Consider the following 20984-nt stretch of genomic DNA (forward strand, 5'->3'; position numbering starts at 1 on the left):
TTAACTTTATTAGAATTTCTTTTAAAATTTGAACCATTTTGGTACATTTAAAAAAAAAAAAAAAAAAAAAAGTTCTTACTGAATTGAATGTCGTCAAGAAACATAAATCAGCCGTGGGGGGAAAAAATGCTTTATTGTGTTGACTTGTACCCAGCTCATTATTTAGCAAAGCTTTGCTTGTTTGTTTTTAGTGGTTTCGATATTAAATATCTTTGATTAAATGATATTTTCACACTTTGCTTTGCTCCAAATAAGAAGGAGGCTTGTTGGAAAAATACAGCACAACAAATACTCCGACTTTCTGACTAATCTCCTGGTGAGATTACTCAGAAAGTTGGATGAACAGAGATGTTGCATACTCAGCGTGTTCTGCAGGAACAAACAGACATCTAAGTTGAGTAATGCTTCAAGCTGTTTATGCCAGCATGCTAATCACCTGAAACTTTGCTGTCACAGGTTGCATTATGTCACCAGGATCCCCTCTGAAGTATCAGACTTCATAAAAATAGAATAATTTGAACCCAGATACCGAACCCTGCTGTGATCCCCTGCCACTCCCAGACTTTCAGGAACGCAGTTTAGACAGTAACCCAAGCCAGAACAAACTGAGGAGCTAAAAATACCAACAGAGGGACAGGCTGGCTGCTGTGGGCCTGAGGTGTGTGGGAGGGTCTTTACATGGGCTTCAGGCAAGCTGGCTGTGGCATAAAGTGTTGGACAACTGGGGTTAGAAATGGCGCAACAGCTAAGTGGAAAATACTAAAAGCAACTAACTTTACAGCCATTTGAGAGTAGAAGGGCGGAACTTCCTGACGTCTTTGACATCTTCCTCACCACTGGAGGTGATGAGCTTTGCTCTCAGCTTTAAGCACCCGACAGCAGGCAGCTCTGGGCCCGGTGCTGGAAGCGGAGCAACCATGGAGAATCTGGAAAAGCAGCTGATCTGCCCCGTCTGCCTGGAGATGTTCTCCAAACCTGTGGTCATCCTGCCCTGTCAGCACAACCTCTGCCGCAAGTGTGCCAATGACATCTTCCAGGTGAGACTAAAAGAAAACAGGAGACGACCTTCTGGGTTAGTTTTAAAGGTTTTAGATGGCGTTCCCCTTTATCTACACTCATCCTCAGAGTCTGCAGTGAGCTTAGATTCACGCTACAATGTGATGGAGTGAAAACCCAAACAGACACTATTTATTTTGTTCTAGTCCACTTCCATGTTAGCAGATAGTATCTGTATATTAAATACGCTTTTGAAATTTAGAAATCAGATTTAGTCATTAATCAACACCAACAGCAACCTAAACTCAGGCTTTTTCTAATGTAAAAATATTTCTTTCTTCTAGCTGTTTCTTTACATCAGGTACGAGAATCTATGAACACATAACCCCAATTTTAGCCAAACTACATTGGCTCCCTGTTAAATATCGTATAGATTTTAAAATTCTTTTTTTTATTCACTTTTAAAATTCTGAATAATTTAACGCCCAGCTATCTCTCTGAACTACTCCACTTATACAATCCCATCAGAGCACTTAGATCGTCCAATCACAGGCTCCTAGCACAACCTAGGTCTCGGGTGACCGGGCCTTTGCAACCGTGGCACCCAGACTCTGGAATAACCTCCCTGTTCATATTCGTACTGCTGTGTCTCTCCAGTCTTTTAAATCACGTCTTAAAACTTATCTTTTTACTTTAGCCTTTGATTCTAACTAGTTGGCTGTTCTAGCTTATTGTGTTGTTACCTATTGTTTGTTGTCCTGTATTATTGTTTGTTTTAATTGTCTCATGTTTTTACTGACTGTGAAGCACTATGGTCAACACTGTTGTTTTAATATGTGCTATATAGATAAATTTTGATTTGATTTGATTTGATCATATTTTAATGTAATTTAGGGGCACAAACATTGCAGTTAAATGGCCAGATGTCACAACACACCTAACATCTGGCTCATGGAAAGTGGATCTGTGGCTGAGCTGAGGCCTTGACTGACAGTGCTGACTCAGGGTGAGTCAGCACTGTCAAGGCCAAATGTGGCCTGTGGAAAACTGCAGATGTGGGTCACATTTATTGCCATCTGGCTATAAATGTTTAATATAAGTTTAATATAAGCCAAAGCAGAGTCTTCCTCTCTCTACACTGATACTGGGTTCATATGTGCAACCAAACAGAAATGCACCAGAAAGCAGTCTGAAGCAGTTTGTTTCTTTTCCCCTCTTAAATCCAGTCAGCTAATCCTCTGTGGCATTCCCGCGGTTCCTCCAGTGCGACGGCCAGTGGCGGTCGCTTTCGCTGTCCATCGTGCCGCCATGAGGTGGTGCTGGACCGCCATGGAGTCTATGGCCTCCAGAGGAACCTGCTGGTGGAGAACATTATCGACATCTATAGACAGCAGGAGTCCTCCAGGTGAATGACCCACCGAGGGAGGGTTGAAAGAAGGGGTAGTAACCCAGGCAAATGTTTCTTTTAGTGAACTTTTTAAGTCATCACATGTACATATTTGAGGGTCTTCAGGGGCACACTAGCATTGTAGTGATGCCTCAATACAGCCACAGGATTGCTCTGGTGAAGCTGTGCCTCTTAATAAAGTCTAAGCAGAATTGTTCTTTTGTTTTGCAAATACCAGATACAATGGTGTGGTGGAGATAAAATACTCAGTTTGAGACAGTTTTTTCTACTCTTGCTTCTGTATGACGTCAATGAGAGGGTACTAATAATGCGCTCATCTCAGGCCCAGACTCAGTGGCTGGAATTACAGAAGCCCCACCCACCTACTAGTCAACCTTCTATTTGCAAAAGCTGGCCAATCAGGAGAGGGTTGTTTTGAAGGGAGAGAATCTGAAACAGCTTGTTCAGTCTTTGAATGCACTTTCCCAATAATATTTGTTAGTTGTATTAAACCAAAATCAAGTAATTGTACCATTGGACACCCAAGACAACCTGTTTTTATTTCTTGTTGTTACTATGGGACTCACCTTCCTCAGAAACATTTATCTCATCAAACCAATCCTGATTCACTACTAACTGCCACATCCAATCCAGGTAACTCACAAAAGTTAATCAGGGCAAGTTCATCCAACTAATTTATTTTATATTACATTATAATTATGTAATGAGATTAATACAAATCTAAGTAATCAGAAGAATCATTAAATTAAACATTATGCTGATTGTAAATCTTGAAATTCTTCGTTCATCATTTAAAAACACTAACATGTGTATTGAGTGTGCACTTAGCTGTAGTAATGAGTGACTGCCTGCAGAGTGCAGCATCGTATTTTATTACAGCAGGTTTCTGGGTTTGCATGTTTGTCAGCAGAGCAGAAGTGATGTATGCATATACTGTATGTTGTGTTCTTGTTCATTGTGGCTGATATAAAGTATATTTAGCAGTAACGACAAAGCCGTGTGTGCTTACATAATCAACATAATCATAATCAAATAAACAACAACATTGTAGCGTTCATTTTTGGGTTATTTGTCTCCTTTATTTCCAGAGACATATTTAAAGACAAAATCAAGCACAAGTCACTCAGTTTTGAAGTACAGACTAAAATATGTTAGCCAACACGTGTCTTGAGACACGTGTTGGTTTTATATTTTATTGTATTTTCTTTATTGCTATATTAATACATTTTGATGCACAGGTTGATGATCACAGGAGAATGATGTGTTGTGTGCACAAGGAAAGATGTTGGAGATATGAAGAGTAACGAGAAACGCCTGATGCTTTCGCTGTAGTTACAGATTATTACAGATTGTTGCAGGTAACACGTTTGATTTTTAATAATAGGTAAACAGAAAGATGTTTAATATTTAGATTTTGGCTGAAGAAACACAAATTCTGAACAAGGTCTAAAAGTAGAGTCGTTTTTAATAAGTGTATCAACCAGAATCAGTTATCAAATATTTCCCCAGCTTGACTCATGTGGAACCTGACACAGTAACTGTTCCACCTGAGTATAACCAATACCCGAGCACTGTAGAAATGACAGTATGACAGTTGTTTCCACATGCATCCACTTCGTATAAAAAGTAAAGCGTTTCAAGCAGAAGGCTCTTTAGTACATCTGCTCTCCACACTTACCACAACAGATCGTCCTCAGTGTAAATATGCCTCTCAGAATAGAAGCTGAGTGAGTCAGTGATAAAAAAGAAGAGCGACAGTAGGACAGGAGTCCCCTCTTTATCCGTGTGGGTTAAAATAGATGTGATTGTTCACACGGATGTAAACAAATCTTTTGTAACTTGTGGTTTTCTCATCATTTTTTCACATGCGAAAAATATTATCATAACTTAATCATCGTTTCTGTCAGAGATGCCTGCGTCAGAGTACAAAGGACAGTTTGTTTCATTAAATTTAGCTGTTGTTTCTCGGAAGCTACGTGGCACCAGAGTTATCCATGTCCGAGTCAGCTTCTTTTTTTTAAGTGAAATGTCTGGCAGTGATCAATCTGGGAGGAGAATGATGTCAAATCACACGCGCAAAAATAAAGGAGACAGCAATGATAATGACCTTTAAATGCATACACTATTCTTGTATATATTAAAGCTATAATAAAGGAAACCAGCTGAGCTGTAAGTGAGCAGTGACATTCCTGATTTGCAGGTGGCAAAGGGACAGCTGCCACCTCTGGCAAAATCTTTATGCAGTTCTTCCATCATCCACTGACGTCAAAGTACGTCAGTGATAACAGAAGTAAACTAAGCTGCTTCAACAATACAGACAATGATGCCAAGTCTTGTGCATGCTATGCATGGGAATGAGATTAAAAATGAGCCAAGTTTCCTTTTAGTCACATTTTAAGGGTATTAAAATGATGGCTAACAGCTTATAAAAAAGAGCTACTTTTGGATTATTTTGTAAGTGAAACACTGGTTTTCATCTGAACTTTCTATGTGATTTACTGTGCAACTGCCTTTGTAGCTGTAGGCTGCTGCAGGCTATCTGCAGGGGTGGGATGTTAAATTTAATTTCTTACAACCTTATTTAGATTTACTGTAATGGAGTTTAAGACATTTTAATTACAGGCTGCTTTAAGTTAAAGATTGACTTAAAATATACTTTTTTCACTGCTAATATGTTAAGGTAAATATTAAAACTTACTACAAATGGGTGTGATATTGACAGAAACCTGTTATATAAACCTACCAGGCTTTTATGTCCACATCCAAATTTCCCTGGAGCAATCTTTACATTAAACGTGATATTTTTTTTGTATCTTGCAGACTTGTTAGCATGAAGCCAGAGCAGCAGCAGCTCATGTGTGAAGAACATGAAGACGAGAAGATCAACATCTACTGTTTGTCCTGCCAGACGCCGACCTGCTCCATGTGCAAAGTGTTCGGACAGCACAGAGACTGTGACGTGGCTCCGCTCGGCACCGTCTACATGAGACAGAAGGTGAAGGACGGTTACAGCATACAGTTTCTACTTCGCGCCACTTCACGCTTGACTAAACCAAGTTGTTTTCGCTCTCCTACCTCTCCTTTTAACCAGTCTTTATTCTAACTAGCCGACCCTTGCAATCAGAAGGTTTAAACAACAGGTGGATGATGCTCATATATTATAAATATCATGAAAAATTACATTATAGCGCAAAGAGTAGGAAAAATACTGTTCAAACAGTTTGAATAGATCCACTTTAAACTCGCTCATAGCACATCTAAATATGAAGTTAAACATGTGAAGATCACAGATAATCCAGTCAGCTTTCAAAATAAAACACTGCTTGCTGATATAAATGCCCCATCTTTGTTTTCCCAGGGTTCATTTGTGATTCTCACCCCTTATTTCCATCTCATACTTTAAATGAGCTCAGTCAATTCACATTTCCACCCTCACATCAACTTCTTTTACCTTAAGTTTATTTTCAGCTTATTTGCAGAGAGCCCTGCTCCGAGAGCTTGAGCTTGTTTAAAGGTCAAATCACCACAGAGTTGGTAAAATAGTTTCTACCATGAAAAATACAGGTAGGTGTGTTCTTACGATGACCTTTATCTTCCAGCATTTTTTATCTTATTTCTATTTTTACATTTTTCCTCTTCCTCCTCGGCAAAATGCACACCAGCTCCCACTGTGGAAACCAATTCATGACTAAAAAGAGAAACACAGCAACTGTTAGGATGTGAAAATTTAAGACATTTTTTAACCTCAATTTTGATTATTCTGATCAAACTTAAGACCTTACATTATACATGACTTTGTGTTTATGATGCAGCTAAAACGAGACCAAGAGCTGACTGATCGAATACCCAGAGCACACGAACAGGATACATATAACCACTAAAATCAAGGCTTCAGTACATGTACATGATCATCTGTCCATCTAAACATCAGTGGCATTGCTCTGTGCACAGATTAAAAGTGCAACTTCTGTTTTTCAACACACAAAGTCACACAAAGACAAAGTGCAGCAGTTTTGTCATGCAGATGGCAGCAGCAGCGTCCGGCATGTTATCGAGCAGTTGGCTTTGTTGACATTTCAGTGCCGGCCTCTCCATCTCTCACTCTGCATCTGATTCACTCATCTGAAATTTAGATGAGGCTCCTGAAAGTTGTTGATTCCCCATCTTTGTGCAATCTGAAAAACAAAAAAGTTTGGTGATCTCATTTGGCCGGCACAGAAGCGAGAGTGTTTGTTACACGAGCAGCTCATCAAATCGCACTCTAACTGTAAAGTGGCTATAAAAATATGCATGATGTCATAAGATATTCTAAACAGATGCATGTTGATGACTCATGTTGTTGTTGTGCTTGCTGGTGGCGGCGGTTACTAATGAGAAAGTACTCGTCCTGCGGAGCAATCCTGCGATTACTATGAGAGAGGTTTGAGTTAAAGTCAGCATCTGCGAGAATGATAAGACACTTAGCAGTCGACTGTCAGATTTTCTTGAAGGTGGAATTTATTTCTAGTTTGTGTCTGTCCGAAAGCAAAAGTTGAAACCGTCTTTGCAGTCCAAAGAGAAGTAGTTTAAATATAAAAAACAAACAAGGAAAATAGTGAAAAGCTCAAAGTAATCACGGACCTCTGATCAGAATTAAAGGATTGAAACCAACCATATCTGAACAAAAGTGCATTTTTCCAAAACACAAATCACACACAGACTGTTAAATATGAATAACATTTAAAAAAACAACAACAACATTGTATTTAAGAAAAATAGCGGTACTGAAGTGTTTTACTTTAACATATAATCATAGAGGCAGGAAAAAATGCTGAAATTTTTATTTTATAAAATATAACTGGGGCTCCGACAGCATTTTATCAGCTTATAATGTCACCATGAATACAACAGAGTGCCTCTCAGTTAAGAATACCAGAATAACAGTGACGCAGTAGCTCATCTGGCTCATGGCTCGTCATAATTCACAGGTTACTGTAAAGTGTGAAGTACAGAAAGAACATGATGTTTTCTCGTCACTCGCTGTATCGTGAGAATTAAAATTCACTGAGAATGGAAAAAATGTGACCTTGACATTAAGCAGAGTTTGGGTGAAGACCTTTGAGGTGATTGCCAATGTTTGTAAGTTTAGTAGCAATAAACGCCTCACCACTGTGTAAGATCATTGCAGCTTTGGTAGGATGTACTAAAATATAATGTCAAATATTTAGAAAATATGTAGGGAAACATTTAAAAATTCATTTTAAAGATCTGCTCTGGTAGATCGCTCCATATCTGAGGAGCCTCAAGAGCAAACATTAGATAAAGCTTAAAAATCCCTCCTGAAACGCATGTTGAGTCATTAAAATCTGGGTAATGGGCTCACTTTTTCTGCATTATGATGAATTTAACACTTGTTGATTCATTTTTAGTTGGTAGGTGTTAAAAGATGATTGCAATAGTCTAACTGAAAGGAAATAAAATAATTTATAATTGTTCTAGTGTCTTGAAATTTGAATATGTCTTGAATAGCTCTTCTTGGACTTGGGCTGGATGACATTTATTTGTTTATTCACTGGTAAGAAATAGCAGACATTTTCCTGACAGCTTATTTCGTTGTTGACGGATATGATGTTATCAAAGCTGACGATTTCAAACACATTAGGTTTGTTTTTGTAATTTTTTTTTCCATGTTAACTTTAAGTTTCCGTATTAACTGATGTCAGTGATGCTCTGAATGTTTGCAGACGGAGCTGAGTGACGGCATTGCGATCTTGGTGGCCAGTAATGACAACGTCCAGGCAGTCATCTCTCAGATGGAAGCAATCTGCCACACCATAGAGGTTAGACATGAACACATGAGGCGCAAAGGATGCAATTTCATGTCTAAATCCAGCCGCTTTAGCTGTACGAGTATATAAGGGTCGCTGAAGAAAACACAATGAAAGGGCTGAGTTAGTGTCAAATACTGAGAATAAAAACTTGAACGTTTTGGGATTAAACTCATAAATTTGTGAGAAGAAAAACTGTTAAATGTAAGAAAGAAATTATACATTTATGAGGAAAAACTAATTTATTAGAAATACGCAAAAAATACAAGTTACAAGACAATGAAAGTTATATGAATGAAATTAACATAAAACAACTTGAATCAGTTACTGAAGAGAGATCATCACCACATCACCCTCATTGTTAGTCTGTACTGCCTTAAAAAACATAATTTAATTTTGTTAAGGATAATTATTTCCTTAAAGAGACAAACAGTAATCAGTAGATGAAATCAGTCTATCCTGGATCAAACTTAGCTAATGCAAAATGTGGTGTGATAACATTAATTTCAGCAATAAACTGAAATTGATTTCTCAGTTACAAAAAAGTTGCTGTGACTGAGGCTAGGTGTAAGAGCACACAGACTAGCTGTGTTGTGGTTTCTGTGATTTAGTTTTTGCATCTTAAAGGAAAGACACACTGGTTTGGGTGATGTCGTGGTGGCTTCATCCATGTTTAATAATTAGTACTGGAAACAATGATGGTGAAGTTTAAGTGGGACTGATGAATAATATTAGATATCTGACATGTTAGTTAGAAAATGACTAACACTGTCACGCCATCATTCTTTAGGAAAACGGCCAGCGGCAGAGAGAACACCTGAGCGGCCACTTTGAACGTTTGGTGGCCATCTTGGAGGAGCGGAAGCAGGAGCTGGTGGGTCTCATCACCAAAGAACAGGATGAAAAGCTCAAACATGTTCAGTCGCTCATCCGTCAGCACAGCGATCACCTGGAGGTGGGCGTCACGCTGGTGGAGTCGGGCATACAGTCCATGGAGGAGCCACACATGCCTCTGTTTATACAGGTGGGAAAAAACTGCAGTTTCACAAAAAGATTCCTTGTGTTTCCAGACTTGATCAAATATGACTCTACAGTGTTTCTCACAGTACACCTCCTAATTTTGCAAATGTGAGGTGTGTGTCTAAACATTCACATTTAAAGATATGTACATCTTTGAAACATAAGGTGAACATCCTAAAATCAAATTTCTGCATCTTTACAAAGAAATATTTCTGTTGTAAATCAAAGTAAGGCATCAGCACGGCTCCTCGTCTTTCCCATTGCTTCTGTATCTTTCCACAGGACGTGGTTATTGTTCCTCTTTTCAGTAGGAGGACTGTAAACCTAACCATGATTCAAACCTCTGGCTCAGATGAAATGAACAGCTCACACAATAAGCCTCATTATGCAATCCATTCTAAGGGCCTTGTAACGTCACACTTCCTGGTGCAAAATACAAACGAGAGTCCAGAAATTTCTGCCTCCAATTTTTACACTTCTAAGTCTTCCAGCAAGAGATTGATTCATTGATTCGTTATTGTATTTTCTTTTATTGAATATTATTAGGTGGGCCAAAGATTTCTGCTGGAAAAGGGACCAGCAGTGGACAGACCTCCGGGGTCCAGGCCCACTCTATAAGTCGCTGTACTTCTTCACTTCAATTATAACGTGCATTAAAACAGTTTGGTAATGGAAAACTTAAAACACCAATATTGGGTTTGCAAAAGTTGAGTGCTTCTGTAGCGATCGTGGTAACCAACATGAGGGAGGAGGACACTGAGTGGACGGGCTTGTGCTGGTCAGATTTGTGTGCAAAGTGTCTCTTTGAAATTAAATAAAAGGTCATTTATCGGCTTGTCAGACTAGTTTTAAAGCTTTATGCTCCTTGAAAATTTGCAAAACAATTAGAAATGTGTTGTTCTAGTGTGTGGTGAGTTCACTTGCCTCCATTGCCTTTGGTTTTGGATACATTTCTCTATGATTATACTAGCGCGCTATACGTATATGCTTGTAAATATGTATTGCATTTATTTAATTACTTTTTTGAGAATAGCAAAGTGGATTGAGTCGAATGCCTCTCCATGAAGGTTGGCTGCTGGTCCAGTTTGCACGCTATGCTGGTATCTAGTTCATGATGAAAATTTTTACAATTTACTAAATTTTTACTATAAATTTATACACTCCAATTTTAATGTACTAAAATCATTACTGCAATTTTTTTTGTCCCATTTAGAGTCAAACCTGTACTACATTTAGCTTCTTTTTAAACCATTATTTTTTTAGCTGTTCCATTACCAGCAACCCCACTATCATTACTCTTTGCTGTTTATCACTTTCAGATGTCTGTGTCTAACTACCTGAAGTGTTCGTTAATTACTTTGAGCTTTTCCATCCTAATCTATTTATATTGACGATTCATCCAATATTTATAGCTAAGTCAACATGTTATCTGCTACTTCAGAGATCTATTTCAAACATCTATTTTATTGATTAGCACCAGCAAACCCTTTATTACTTTTAGCCCATCATTAAAGCCTTTAAATTTAGCCAACAGGTAATTACTGGTCATTTGTTTTCCAACCACTCGGCTGCCCTTTTAATGCCTTTTCTTTAAATACGTTTCTCGGATTTGTTCACATAATTACAGTAAATACAAGAACACATAATTACCGGAAATGGGAAAAAAAAACTCAAAAACTCACTGCATAATGTGCTAAAGTATGCCTGAAAGATGGTCAGCGTGTTATTTACCATCAAGAAAGACTGAATATAAACGTTTTATTTTTATATTTAAATTCTAATTCCTGTTTTTAGCTGACAGCTTAATTCATTTTTCCACATCAGCCTCCAGGCTTCCTTAAATAACTCGCTGCTCGATGACACCTGGCCCTCTTTTAATTATGTTAAAGCAACCGATGACACAACAGCACCACAGACGGATGTTTAAATCAACAGTTTATTTTGTTATTTATTTAACAGTCTCACCGCACTCTTCACGTGCTCCTCCGCTTTCCCTCTACTCATCGATATTTTCCCAGGCTCAGCTCTCATTAGACAGGATAATCCATGCTCACTGATGATCAAGAGCTTTATGTATACAGCCGCAGGGCGAGGAGGGAAAGTGGAGGAGCGAGCCCAGCGGGACGCCTCTCCATCGGGCGCTCTGCTTCAACAACACCCCCAAGGACACATGAGTCTCCTCCGGTCCTGAATAGCTTAAAGGCAAACATCACGTCTGACGCTCCCGTGATTAATTCACACTCGTGTAGAGATAATGAGAAGCAGGTCAGCCCCTCAAGTACACTGCATTGATCCACCAATCAATCACACGCTCATACATTTTGATGTATTCCATATTCAATGTATGGACTTTTAAAACACACTTAATTATGTAGAAAACACACAATAACTAGCTCGGCCTGAGCACGGGGATGCTCAGCAAGAATAAATTAAATTAACTGATTTGTTTTCCTGCTGTTTTAATCACTGTGTATCTGTAGGTGTTCTTAAAAATTACTACTTCAGCTGTAGCTCAAATTAATAAGAACCGGGCTGACGGAGCAGCAGCACGGTGTGATGGTGATAATGAAAATAAACACCATGGAGTCACCGCAGGAGACGAGTTTAACTCATGTTGAGGAATCTCAAAATTACTCACGAAGCATCTTTGAACTTGTCATCCTTCGTGACGTGCCCTTGTGTAAGTGGACCAAATTTAACAACAACAGCTGAAGAACATCAACAATGACCTAGAGCTATACATGAGTCACACTTTAGATAAAAAAGTGTGACTTTTTTATTTATACTGGCATTGCATGCAAACACTCAGTTCGTCCTCGTTCTAAAACATGATCTGAGGATATTTCAATTGATGCACTTTTTGCAGACTGGGTCTTACCTGTTAAATAAGTATTACCTTCTGTATGGAAGGAGCCATTTTACCCACAGTGTTCAATGCAGTCTTCTTTTCATGGTCAGAATAAACAGGTACAACTGAAATTTGTCAACTTTTTCAATTTTGGGTTTTCAACAATAGAAATGAAATGAAAATACTGGTGATGGAACATTCTTTTCAATCAGTTTTTCTTATAACCAAAAAAAAAAGAAGCAAAAACACAGGAACACACTTCCTATACACTGGGTGTGAGTGGAGCCCTCTAGTGGTCCACCACAAACTATTCTTTTAGTGGATTTTATGTTAGTAACTCAAGGATTAAACACATCTTTGCTTATGAAATAATCAGAAATATGTCTAGACGTCTAACAGGTACTGTAAGGGTAACATACCCTTAACTATATGTAGAGCAGCCACTTCTCTCGGTTCAAGCCAACTTTCTTCAGATTGGCTGTCCCTCGTAAACTGACGGTTTGAACAGCGGGTGAGTGGGGTAACTGTGTGACCACATTACGAGTATCCTCTCTCAGTGACATCATACAGAGCCAGGAGTACAAATAAAACTGTCTGAAAGTGGGTTTTTAGAGTAGTCTGAAGCCAACGCTTACATACAGTTACCTCGTTATTTGAAACTTTAGTATGTTCAATATGATCATTCATTATTATAACAGTATACGTACACAATAAATAATATACACTTTAAGCTAGCTCCATATTTGGGTTTTGCAGATGTTAACATTGGATGTGCTTCCTGATGCACTGTGTCCCTGCCCGGCCAACCAAAAAGTCACACTTTAGCATTTTTTGGATCAACTTTAGCTTTGATGACAGCTCGCAGTCACCAAGGTATTGTTTCGATATATTAAGGCATGGTTACAGCGTTTTTCATTTTCCGTCCACAGTGGTGTTAATTTTTAACCAACATCTTGTACTGATGATGCGTAAAGTCTTCTCCAACATGTGCCAAAGATTCTTAATGGTCCATATGTGAGAATGATGCCTCATGCACCCCGAATCATCCTTTTAAAATCTGAGCCAAATGAATTCTGGAATCATCTTGAAATACAGCCATGCCATCAGGGAAGAGATAATCCAATCATGGAAATCCTGGTTCATTCAGTGTATTCATGTAGTCAGTTGACCTCATCTTTAAGAGGTGAGAACTCAGTGGGAGGTTCGTACCTCTTAAATATAGCGTAAGTAGCTCAGGCTGGAGATGCTACTCGTTACATCAGAAATAACCTGATGATGTGGTTTAAAAATCTGATAGTACGCCTCGTTGATGCCTCCTAAATAAGGTGTTTTGAGCAAGTCCTGGAGGAAGACCCTGGGGCAGACCCATAACACACTGGAGAGATTGTCTCAGCTTGCTTGGGAATACTATGGTTTCCCTCCCAGAAGAGCTGATGGACATAGCCAGAGAGAGGGAGGTCTGTCCCTTATCTAGATCCAGATAGACGACAGAAACATCCCATCCATGATGAATAATTCTGGCAGAACGGGTAAAAGCACAACAGGTTGGCATTTTTCAAGAACCCAGCCAAGGGGCAGTGGTCAAATGAGTATTTCAAACCAAACAGAAGCCCTAAAATTTCAACGATGGTGTTTTCAGCTGGACTAAAAGAACAGGCTACTTTGCCTGTTTGTGAATATTTTACCATTACAACACATCAGTTCCACTCATCTAGATTTATGCAGATTGTGTCAGAATTAATCCAGCTACAACTTTCTCAGTTGGCTGCCTGAATCAGTTTTTACCACCTGAAAAAAGTCAGTAATAAAGATCATATTCACGCCTTTCACTTTGGACAGAGCACACATGATTAAATACGATGTTGTAAAATGTAGATGGACTGACATAAATGTGTTTTCATAAGCTCCAAGTATTATTATCACTACAGATATTCAGGCTCTTCTATAGAGAAAAGGTTTTATGGCACACTTTGAGGACTGATGAAAACCTGAAATAAGTTCATAAAACCTGAGAGCCGACAGTTGGATGACCCACGTGTCCCTGACCCGATTTTAGGTTGTTACTAAATTCGGCATCTTTACTGCTGATGTCTGCGTCACTGCGTCTCCACGGAGGAAAATGTGTTTGTCTGCCGGTGCGTTTGTAGGAGAGAGAAAGTCTGAGCCTCAGGTGTCGCTGTTTTATGCCAGAACAGGTGTTAAAGAAGATAGAGCAAGTGGAAGCAGGTAGTAAACACCATCAGGCCATTCTGGCAGCTGTCAGTGTTAAAAAAATCCATGTTTTCATTTAGCACGGTGACGTCTATGACAAATACTTGTGACAGATGTTGTTGGCAGAGATGACTGAAGCACAATGTAATTAACTTTCTCTTTCCTCTTTTCTACTTTTCTCCAATACCAGAGCGCTGAAGCCATACTGGAAAAGTAAGTGCTCGTGGATGAAGCTCTGATTGTGAATGTGACCTTTCCATCCTGCATGTCAAATATTTTACTTTTTACTCTGAGAAGTTGATCTAACCTTAATTTTTAACCCAGCCATCTTCAGTCTAGATGGAGTCCTGTAAAAAGTGTCTCACAAATACATTTCCATAGGTTTGGGAAAGCTTTCCAACCTTAAGGTGTTCAATCATTTCACTGATATGACCTCCAACATTAAATCGCTCAACAATCCACGCTGATATGGACCGAGTAATGTGTTAGGAATGAAAGGATGCCGCGTTGTTTGATAGGAGTAAAAATTCATCAATCTACAGAGGGCTGAATCCAAAGACATCTTGAAAATCAAAGTGAAAAAAGTCAGTGTTGCCGAAATTCCATTGCAGAAACTCAAGGTGGTAGTTTGTAAGCCCCCATATGCCTGTATACCTCCATAGCAGCGTCAAGGCATGCACCTATTGAGACCACGGATGGTGTCCTGGAGGATCTCCTCCTAGATCTGCACCAGGGCATCGTTGAGGTCCTGGACAGTCTGTGGTGCATCCTGGCACCACTGGATGGACTGATGCATGTCCCAGATGTGTTCTATTGGGTTTAGGTCAACATGGGGCACAGTGTCACTTCCATCATCCTCCAGGAACCAACTGTATGCTTCTGCCACTGCACTAGTGTAGGGTCTGACAATGGGTCCAAGGATTTCATCCCGATACCCAAGTGCCGTTGCTTAGCCTGTAGAGGTCTGTGCATCCCTCCATGGATATTCTTCCCCAAAACATCACTGAACCACCACCAGGCTGAACGATGTTATAGGCGGCATAAAGTTCTCCACACTGCTTCATGTCTGTCACACATGCTTGAGGTGAACATGCTCCTTTTTTTTAAAAAGGAAAACAAACTTTTGTAGCTGAAATGTTTGCGTACACGTGCTTCTCAAAGACATCTCCCCTGGAAAAAGCGTTTGCTTTTGCAAAGCACAACAAGAACGACCAATAAAAAGAGCAAAAATGAGCAGAACACAGAGACAGCTCACTTCAAAAATCTATTTATAGTGATTGATACAAAATTAATTGATTTATATATACAATGTAGATTTTGTACTGTCTTAACCTTCCCCAACAGTCGTTCCCTCTCTGTCAGATGTTTGGCCCTTTCATACTAATTACTTGTGGAGCAGAAGACCCTGCTGGGGCCACGAGATCAAAACACCAAACAATGCTGCAGTCAGCGAGCAGCCACGCGGGGATACCTGGGATTTTCACTTTCTTGCTTTCTGCAATTTTCCATGTTAAAACTCAGGCTTACAGTAAGGTGACATTTTAAATGTTTTATTGGGTTTGGCTTTTGAAAATAAATTAACACAAAGTACAATGCTTCACTTTTATTGCAGACGTAGCAGTTTAGTCTTATGCAATGCATCTCTTTACATGAGAGTTCAGGTTTTTGTATTTCTTTTTAAAGGGGAACAAACTTTTGCAGCTGAAATTTTCGGTACAGTACAGCTTTAATGAAGTTAAAAGCAGTACAGCTTTTAACCTGAAGTCTCTGCGTTTGTTTACAGAATGGCGGCGATGGCGAGAGCCTCGAAGTTGGAGCTTCCAGAGCTCGGTTATGAGAGCATGAGCCATTTCATCATCGATATCGATGACCTCGCCGACACACTGAGAAACATCAGCTTCTGCTGCGGTATGTAGTTAACGTGGTTATATACACATTTTAAATAGTTGGAAAACAAAACAAAATCCTCACACGGACTAAAATCATTGACCTGAGCACATTAAAAACCACACTGAAGTTTCAGCACAAATAAGTTGAGTCTGACGTCACTCTTACTGGTATATGAGGTGACTTCAACATGTTTGTGTGTGTTTCAGGTGTGGCGGCTGATGAAGAAGATTTTGAAGAAGTTGAGGAAGATTTGGACTTTGGCTCCAGATTTTAAGACCGAAGAGCAAAGAAGCTGATCAGTTTTGACTGACTTCAGTGGAGATTTTTAAACGTTGTCAGAGATACTGACCGAACAGCCTCTGCAATCGATAAACTGGAGTTTTGTTTGGCCAAGGCTGGAGAGTGTGTGCGACTTTGGTATCGAAAGTGTCAGATTCCTCACAGTAGTTATTCCACTTCTAGTTCTTGCCCATCAGTCGTAGAAGAACAAAGTTTGCAGAAATATAATCACATTTTCACAATTAGAGGACAGAATGTATTTATGAGTTTTAGCTCCAAGGACCAATTTTAATAGTTTATTTAATACTAAATTTGGGAAATGTGACAAATGTTCATTATACACCTTTCCACAATAAATAGGGAATGTGTTTGAAACAAACAAACAAAAAAAAGTTCCCTAGAGAAGCTATAACAATGTTTATATATTGTAATAATTGTATGATAAAGAAAGGGGGTGTTTGTACTTCTGCTGAGGAGGCTACGTGATTGGTTTGTCTGTTTGTTACCAGGAGTTACTCAAAAAAGTCAACAAACGGCATGAAAATGTTACCAGAGGTGAGCCTATGATGCAAAATGCCAAAAATTGGACATTTTGCACCATATTTACAGAAATATGCATAAAATAAAAAAGAAACAAAGAAGAAAACCCATATTCACACATGCCATGACGAGAATTTTAAACCATAGTTGTACTAATGCTCGTGTTTACTGGTGGCTGTGAAAACAGAGGAAGCTCATTTTTGATGCTTTTTGGTTTAACTTTTTTAATCAGGAAGTGAAACTCTTGAGATTAAGCATCTCCTTTTTGCAGCAGCGTCGTGGGACAAGCAGGATTAACCCAGCATGCTTTTCACTCACAGACTAATTTGCTTTGAAATTGGGATGAGGATCTCAATATTGTTCCCATCCCTGCTTTAGTCTCAGGTGCTGAAACACATTTGTTTTGCTGTCGGATTTTTGCAAATTACTTGCGCATTGGTGAAGTATGGATATTTCAAGAGACCGACATTATGCAGAGAATCCTGAATTAAAATCAGAGGGAGTGTTTTAAATCTGTATTTTGTGGCAAAGTCATTAAACTGTTTTCATGTTTCTTATCTTTGATTTGACTGGATTTGACTGCTGAACCCATACATGTAGTTTTTAAATCGTATTCAACAATAAAATGTAAACTATTTTAGAAAATGCTTCAATTTTCCAGACGTGTTAAGATCACTGCCGAGTGGTGGTCCTGCTTGTAGAAGGACATTAGTAATGTAACTGCATTTTTTCCTCATGTTGCTTCATTGTCAGTGAATATGTTTGGTGGCAAAGTTCACATATTAAACAAATGACATCATCTCAAAGCTCATCTCAACACCAACACTCGGGTTGTTCTGGTAATATTCCCAGGTCATGATGCTTTTTGATAACATTCAGAATCCACAATTCTGACCAAAAGTATTGACCTTTTACAGAAACTGACAAGAGGCACTGACTGTTGAAGATATTATTACTATTATAATCTTCACTACCAGTCAAAAGTTTGGACACGCCTTCTCTTTTGATGGTTTTTCTTTGTTTTTACTACTTTCTAGATTGTAGATATATCAATTACATGAAGCAAGATATTTGGAATTATGAAGAATTACGAATTAATTAAGAAAAAATTGATTACCTCCCCCAACTCTTACATTTTAGATTTCTCAAAGTAGTCACTCTTGGCTTTGACAGCGCTGCAAACCCTTGGCCTTGCTCTACAGGTTCCCACCGTGAAGCATGGAGGAGGTGGTGTGCTACCACAGCATCCTGCAGTGACATGCCATTCCATCTGGTTTGTGTTTAGTGGACCCTCATTTATTTTTCAACAGGACAATGACCCCAAACACACCTCCAGGCTGTGTAAGGGCTGTTTGACCAAGAAGGGGAGTGATGGAGTGCTGTGTCAGATGTCCTAGGCTCCACGGTCACCTGACCTAAACCCAGTCGAGATGGTTTGGGATGAGATGGACCACAGAGGCAAAAGGGCCAACACGTGCTCAGCAGCTCTGGGAACTCCTCCAAGACTGTTGGAAAACCATTTCAGGTGATTACCTCATGAAGCTTATTGAAAGAATGCCAAAAGTGTGCAAAGCAGTAATTACAGAATCAAAAATATAAAACATATTTTGAGTTATTTCCCACATTTTTGTTTACTACACAATTCCATATGTGCTCATTTATAGTTTTGGTGTCTTCTGTGAGAATGTACAATGTAAATAGTCATTAAAATAAAGAAAAACCATTAAATGAGGTGTGTCCAGAATTGTGACTGGTAGTGTATAATTGTTATAGGTTATTGTCTAATATAGAAACCTCTGCTAAAAATCATTATGTGTCTTTGTTTTAAATCAAGTCCACTCTTCATCTCACAACGATCTTCGTCATAGCAGAAAGGAAACCTGATTGGTTCCTTTTTTTGTGAGTCTGCTATCCAACCAGAATCCTAAACATATTTCTAACAGTTAATAGTTTCAGTTTTATAACATCAAAACGTTTGAATATGAACTGTAGGCTGAATAATTTACGTGACGCGGTGACCTTAATTTTATCAGAGTTTAAAAGAAGCTTATTGTTGGTTTCAGCGGCAGACTGTAAATTTGCAATGGCCAGATTAAGGAGACAACTATGAAAAACGGAGCAAGACTAGAAGAATTAAATGTGGCAGACACTTAATGCCCAATGTGACAAATTAGATTAACTAGTTTTTGCATTAAAACTATAACTACTGAACAGAAAAACATTGTTTCATACCTGCCGTAGATGAAGGAAACAGTAAAGTTGCAGTTAGCACAAACAGAGTCAGTGAGAAAGAATTCCTGTATGAAATCTTGGTGGTTTGAGGTTAAAAGTGCAGAAACTCTGAAAATTTCTACAAATGCAAAAGGAAAGAAAAGAAAAACATGTCTGATCGCTTCTGACTGAATTAGTGCAAATGTGTCAGAGGCTGTTTGTGGAGGTTCTTGTTGCTGTACAGAGAGGATGTGTGAAAACATCTCTAACAAGACCACTTACGTAAAGCAGCGTGAAGGATTCCCCTCATCAGTGTGTTTATGCTGATTCAGTCAAAAGGCTGCAATCAACAACAGCGTCCTCCTCCATCCGTGCTGCGTATGCGTGGAGTACAGGAACATGAGGCCGAGCAGTTGGAGAGTCACTGGTGATTGTTCAGACGTGGGATGGTGACACTGATCTCATGATATTTGTCTCTTGTTCTGTACTTGAGGTCCCTGCAGTCCTGAGGGAGGGAAAAAACCCACAGAGATGCAAATAGATGTTTTCCATAATCCTCGGACATAAAAGACCACATGAAATCACACATTTATGTACCTCTGTGTTTCCTCCTGCAGCAGCAGATGCAGGGAGGACTGACTTGGCCACATATCTTGCCTCCCACATCATTTTGTTTAGCAGAAGAAGCCAATGCATTGTGTGTAAATATATCTGTGTGTGTGTAACTCACAGGAAATGCATCCAGTGGATTTAGCACTGTGTTCTGTGCTGTGGGTGGGAAAGGGAAAAAAGTCTTTTCCATGTGTTTTCTTCAGGATTAAATCTTTCCAAAAGCTGCAGTACAGCTTTTAACATGTTAGGTAAATTTTAAGAGAAAATAACGTAGAGATTAAAGTCAGTGGGATCAAATGTGTGTCTGTATGTCCTAAACCTGGAAATACAGCAATAGATGATTTTGTTAATATCTGGAACGAACTGTTTTTAAATATGTAAATGGCAGGATATAAGCAGGGATGCTTTATCTGCTGCTTTTAGTTAAAGAATGAATGATCATTTATATCGTCACTGGTAAATATGAAACAAAACCAACAAAGAATTGATTTTCCTAAAGACAAATACTCTTTGTGCATCCCAATTCTGAGAGATCTAATTCTTCTGTGGCATTCCAAAAGCTATTAAAAAGGCATCAATGAGCAATGCTGCCGGAAATACCCACTAGAACACCAAATGTGTATTAATCCGTGGCTGAAACTGGTCCAACAATCGCACAAATTTAACATAAAAAGCCTCAGAGCCAGGATGATTAAAGACATTCGCTCCATGGGTGGGAATGTTGGTTGATTCACCACTTTGGTTTAGATCAAAATATCTCAACATTTATCAAATGGATTGCTGTTGGACCATGCAAAGATGTTTATAGTTCCAAGTAGAGTTATTGTTTTATTATCACTTTTTTTTTTATTTTTTTTAGCATTTTTGAAGTTACAGAGAAGGATTTGAGGGTGGTGCAGGATATGTCTGAGGACAGTGGTGAGGTGTGCTGTAGGAATGACAGATGACAGGCTTCAAGGTGAAGGTGAGGATTACATTACGGATTGACTCAGAGCCCCTTCCTGTTTACGATGGTGATGGACAGTTTGATAGTTGAGGGCAGGCTGGAGTGGACGATGATGTTTGCAGATGATTTTATGATGTGTAGAGTAAAAAGCAGGTTGAAGAAAGCCTGGAGAGGTGGAGGTGTGCTCTGAAGAGTGGAGGAATGAATATCAGTAGA

The 20984-nt window shown here is 39.0% G+C and overlaps 1 protein-coding gene and 1 long non-coding RNA gene across 2 annotated transcripts; one reads left to right on the forward strand and one right to left on the reverse strand.

The window, feature by feature from the left end:
• The first annotated feature begins 274 nt into the window (after positions 1–274).
• On the forward strand, positions 275–17556 carry trim54 (tripartite motif containing 54). The gene is made up of 8 exons (XM_085432445.1): positions 275–1037; positions 2223–2401; positions 5225–5399; positions 8128–8223; positions 9002–9235; positions 14481–14503; positions 16074–16198; positions 16387–17556. Exons 1-8 carry the CDS (start codon positions 846–848, stop codon positions 16452–16454), a joined length of 1092 nt encoding a protein of 363 aa, XP_085288571.1. The 5' UTR covers positions 275–845; the 3' UTR covers positions 16455–17556.
• On the reverse strand, positions 17276–20062 carry LOC146692365 (uncharacterized). Its single transcript, XR_014915181.1, has 2 exons — positions 19493–20062; positions 17276–18504 (listed from the first exon to the last, which is right to left on the reverse strand). It is a non-coding gene; the product is annotated as an uncharacterized LOC146692365 (long non-coding RNA).
• Between the last annotated feature and the right edge of the window lie 922 nt (positions 20063–20984).

Source organism: Copadichromis virginalis, linkage group LG15 (genome assembly GCF_057382275.1).
Source record: "Copadichromis virginalis isolate Kocher_CV1m ecotype Utaka linkage group LG15, C_Virginalis_male_GT1.1, whole genome shotgun sequence".
Classification (NCBI taxonomy): Eukaryota; Metazoa; Chordata; class Actinopteri; order Cichliformes; family Cichlidae; genus Copadichromis; species Copadichromis virginalis.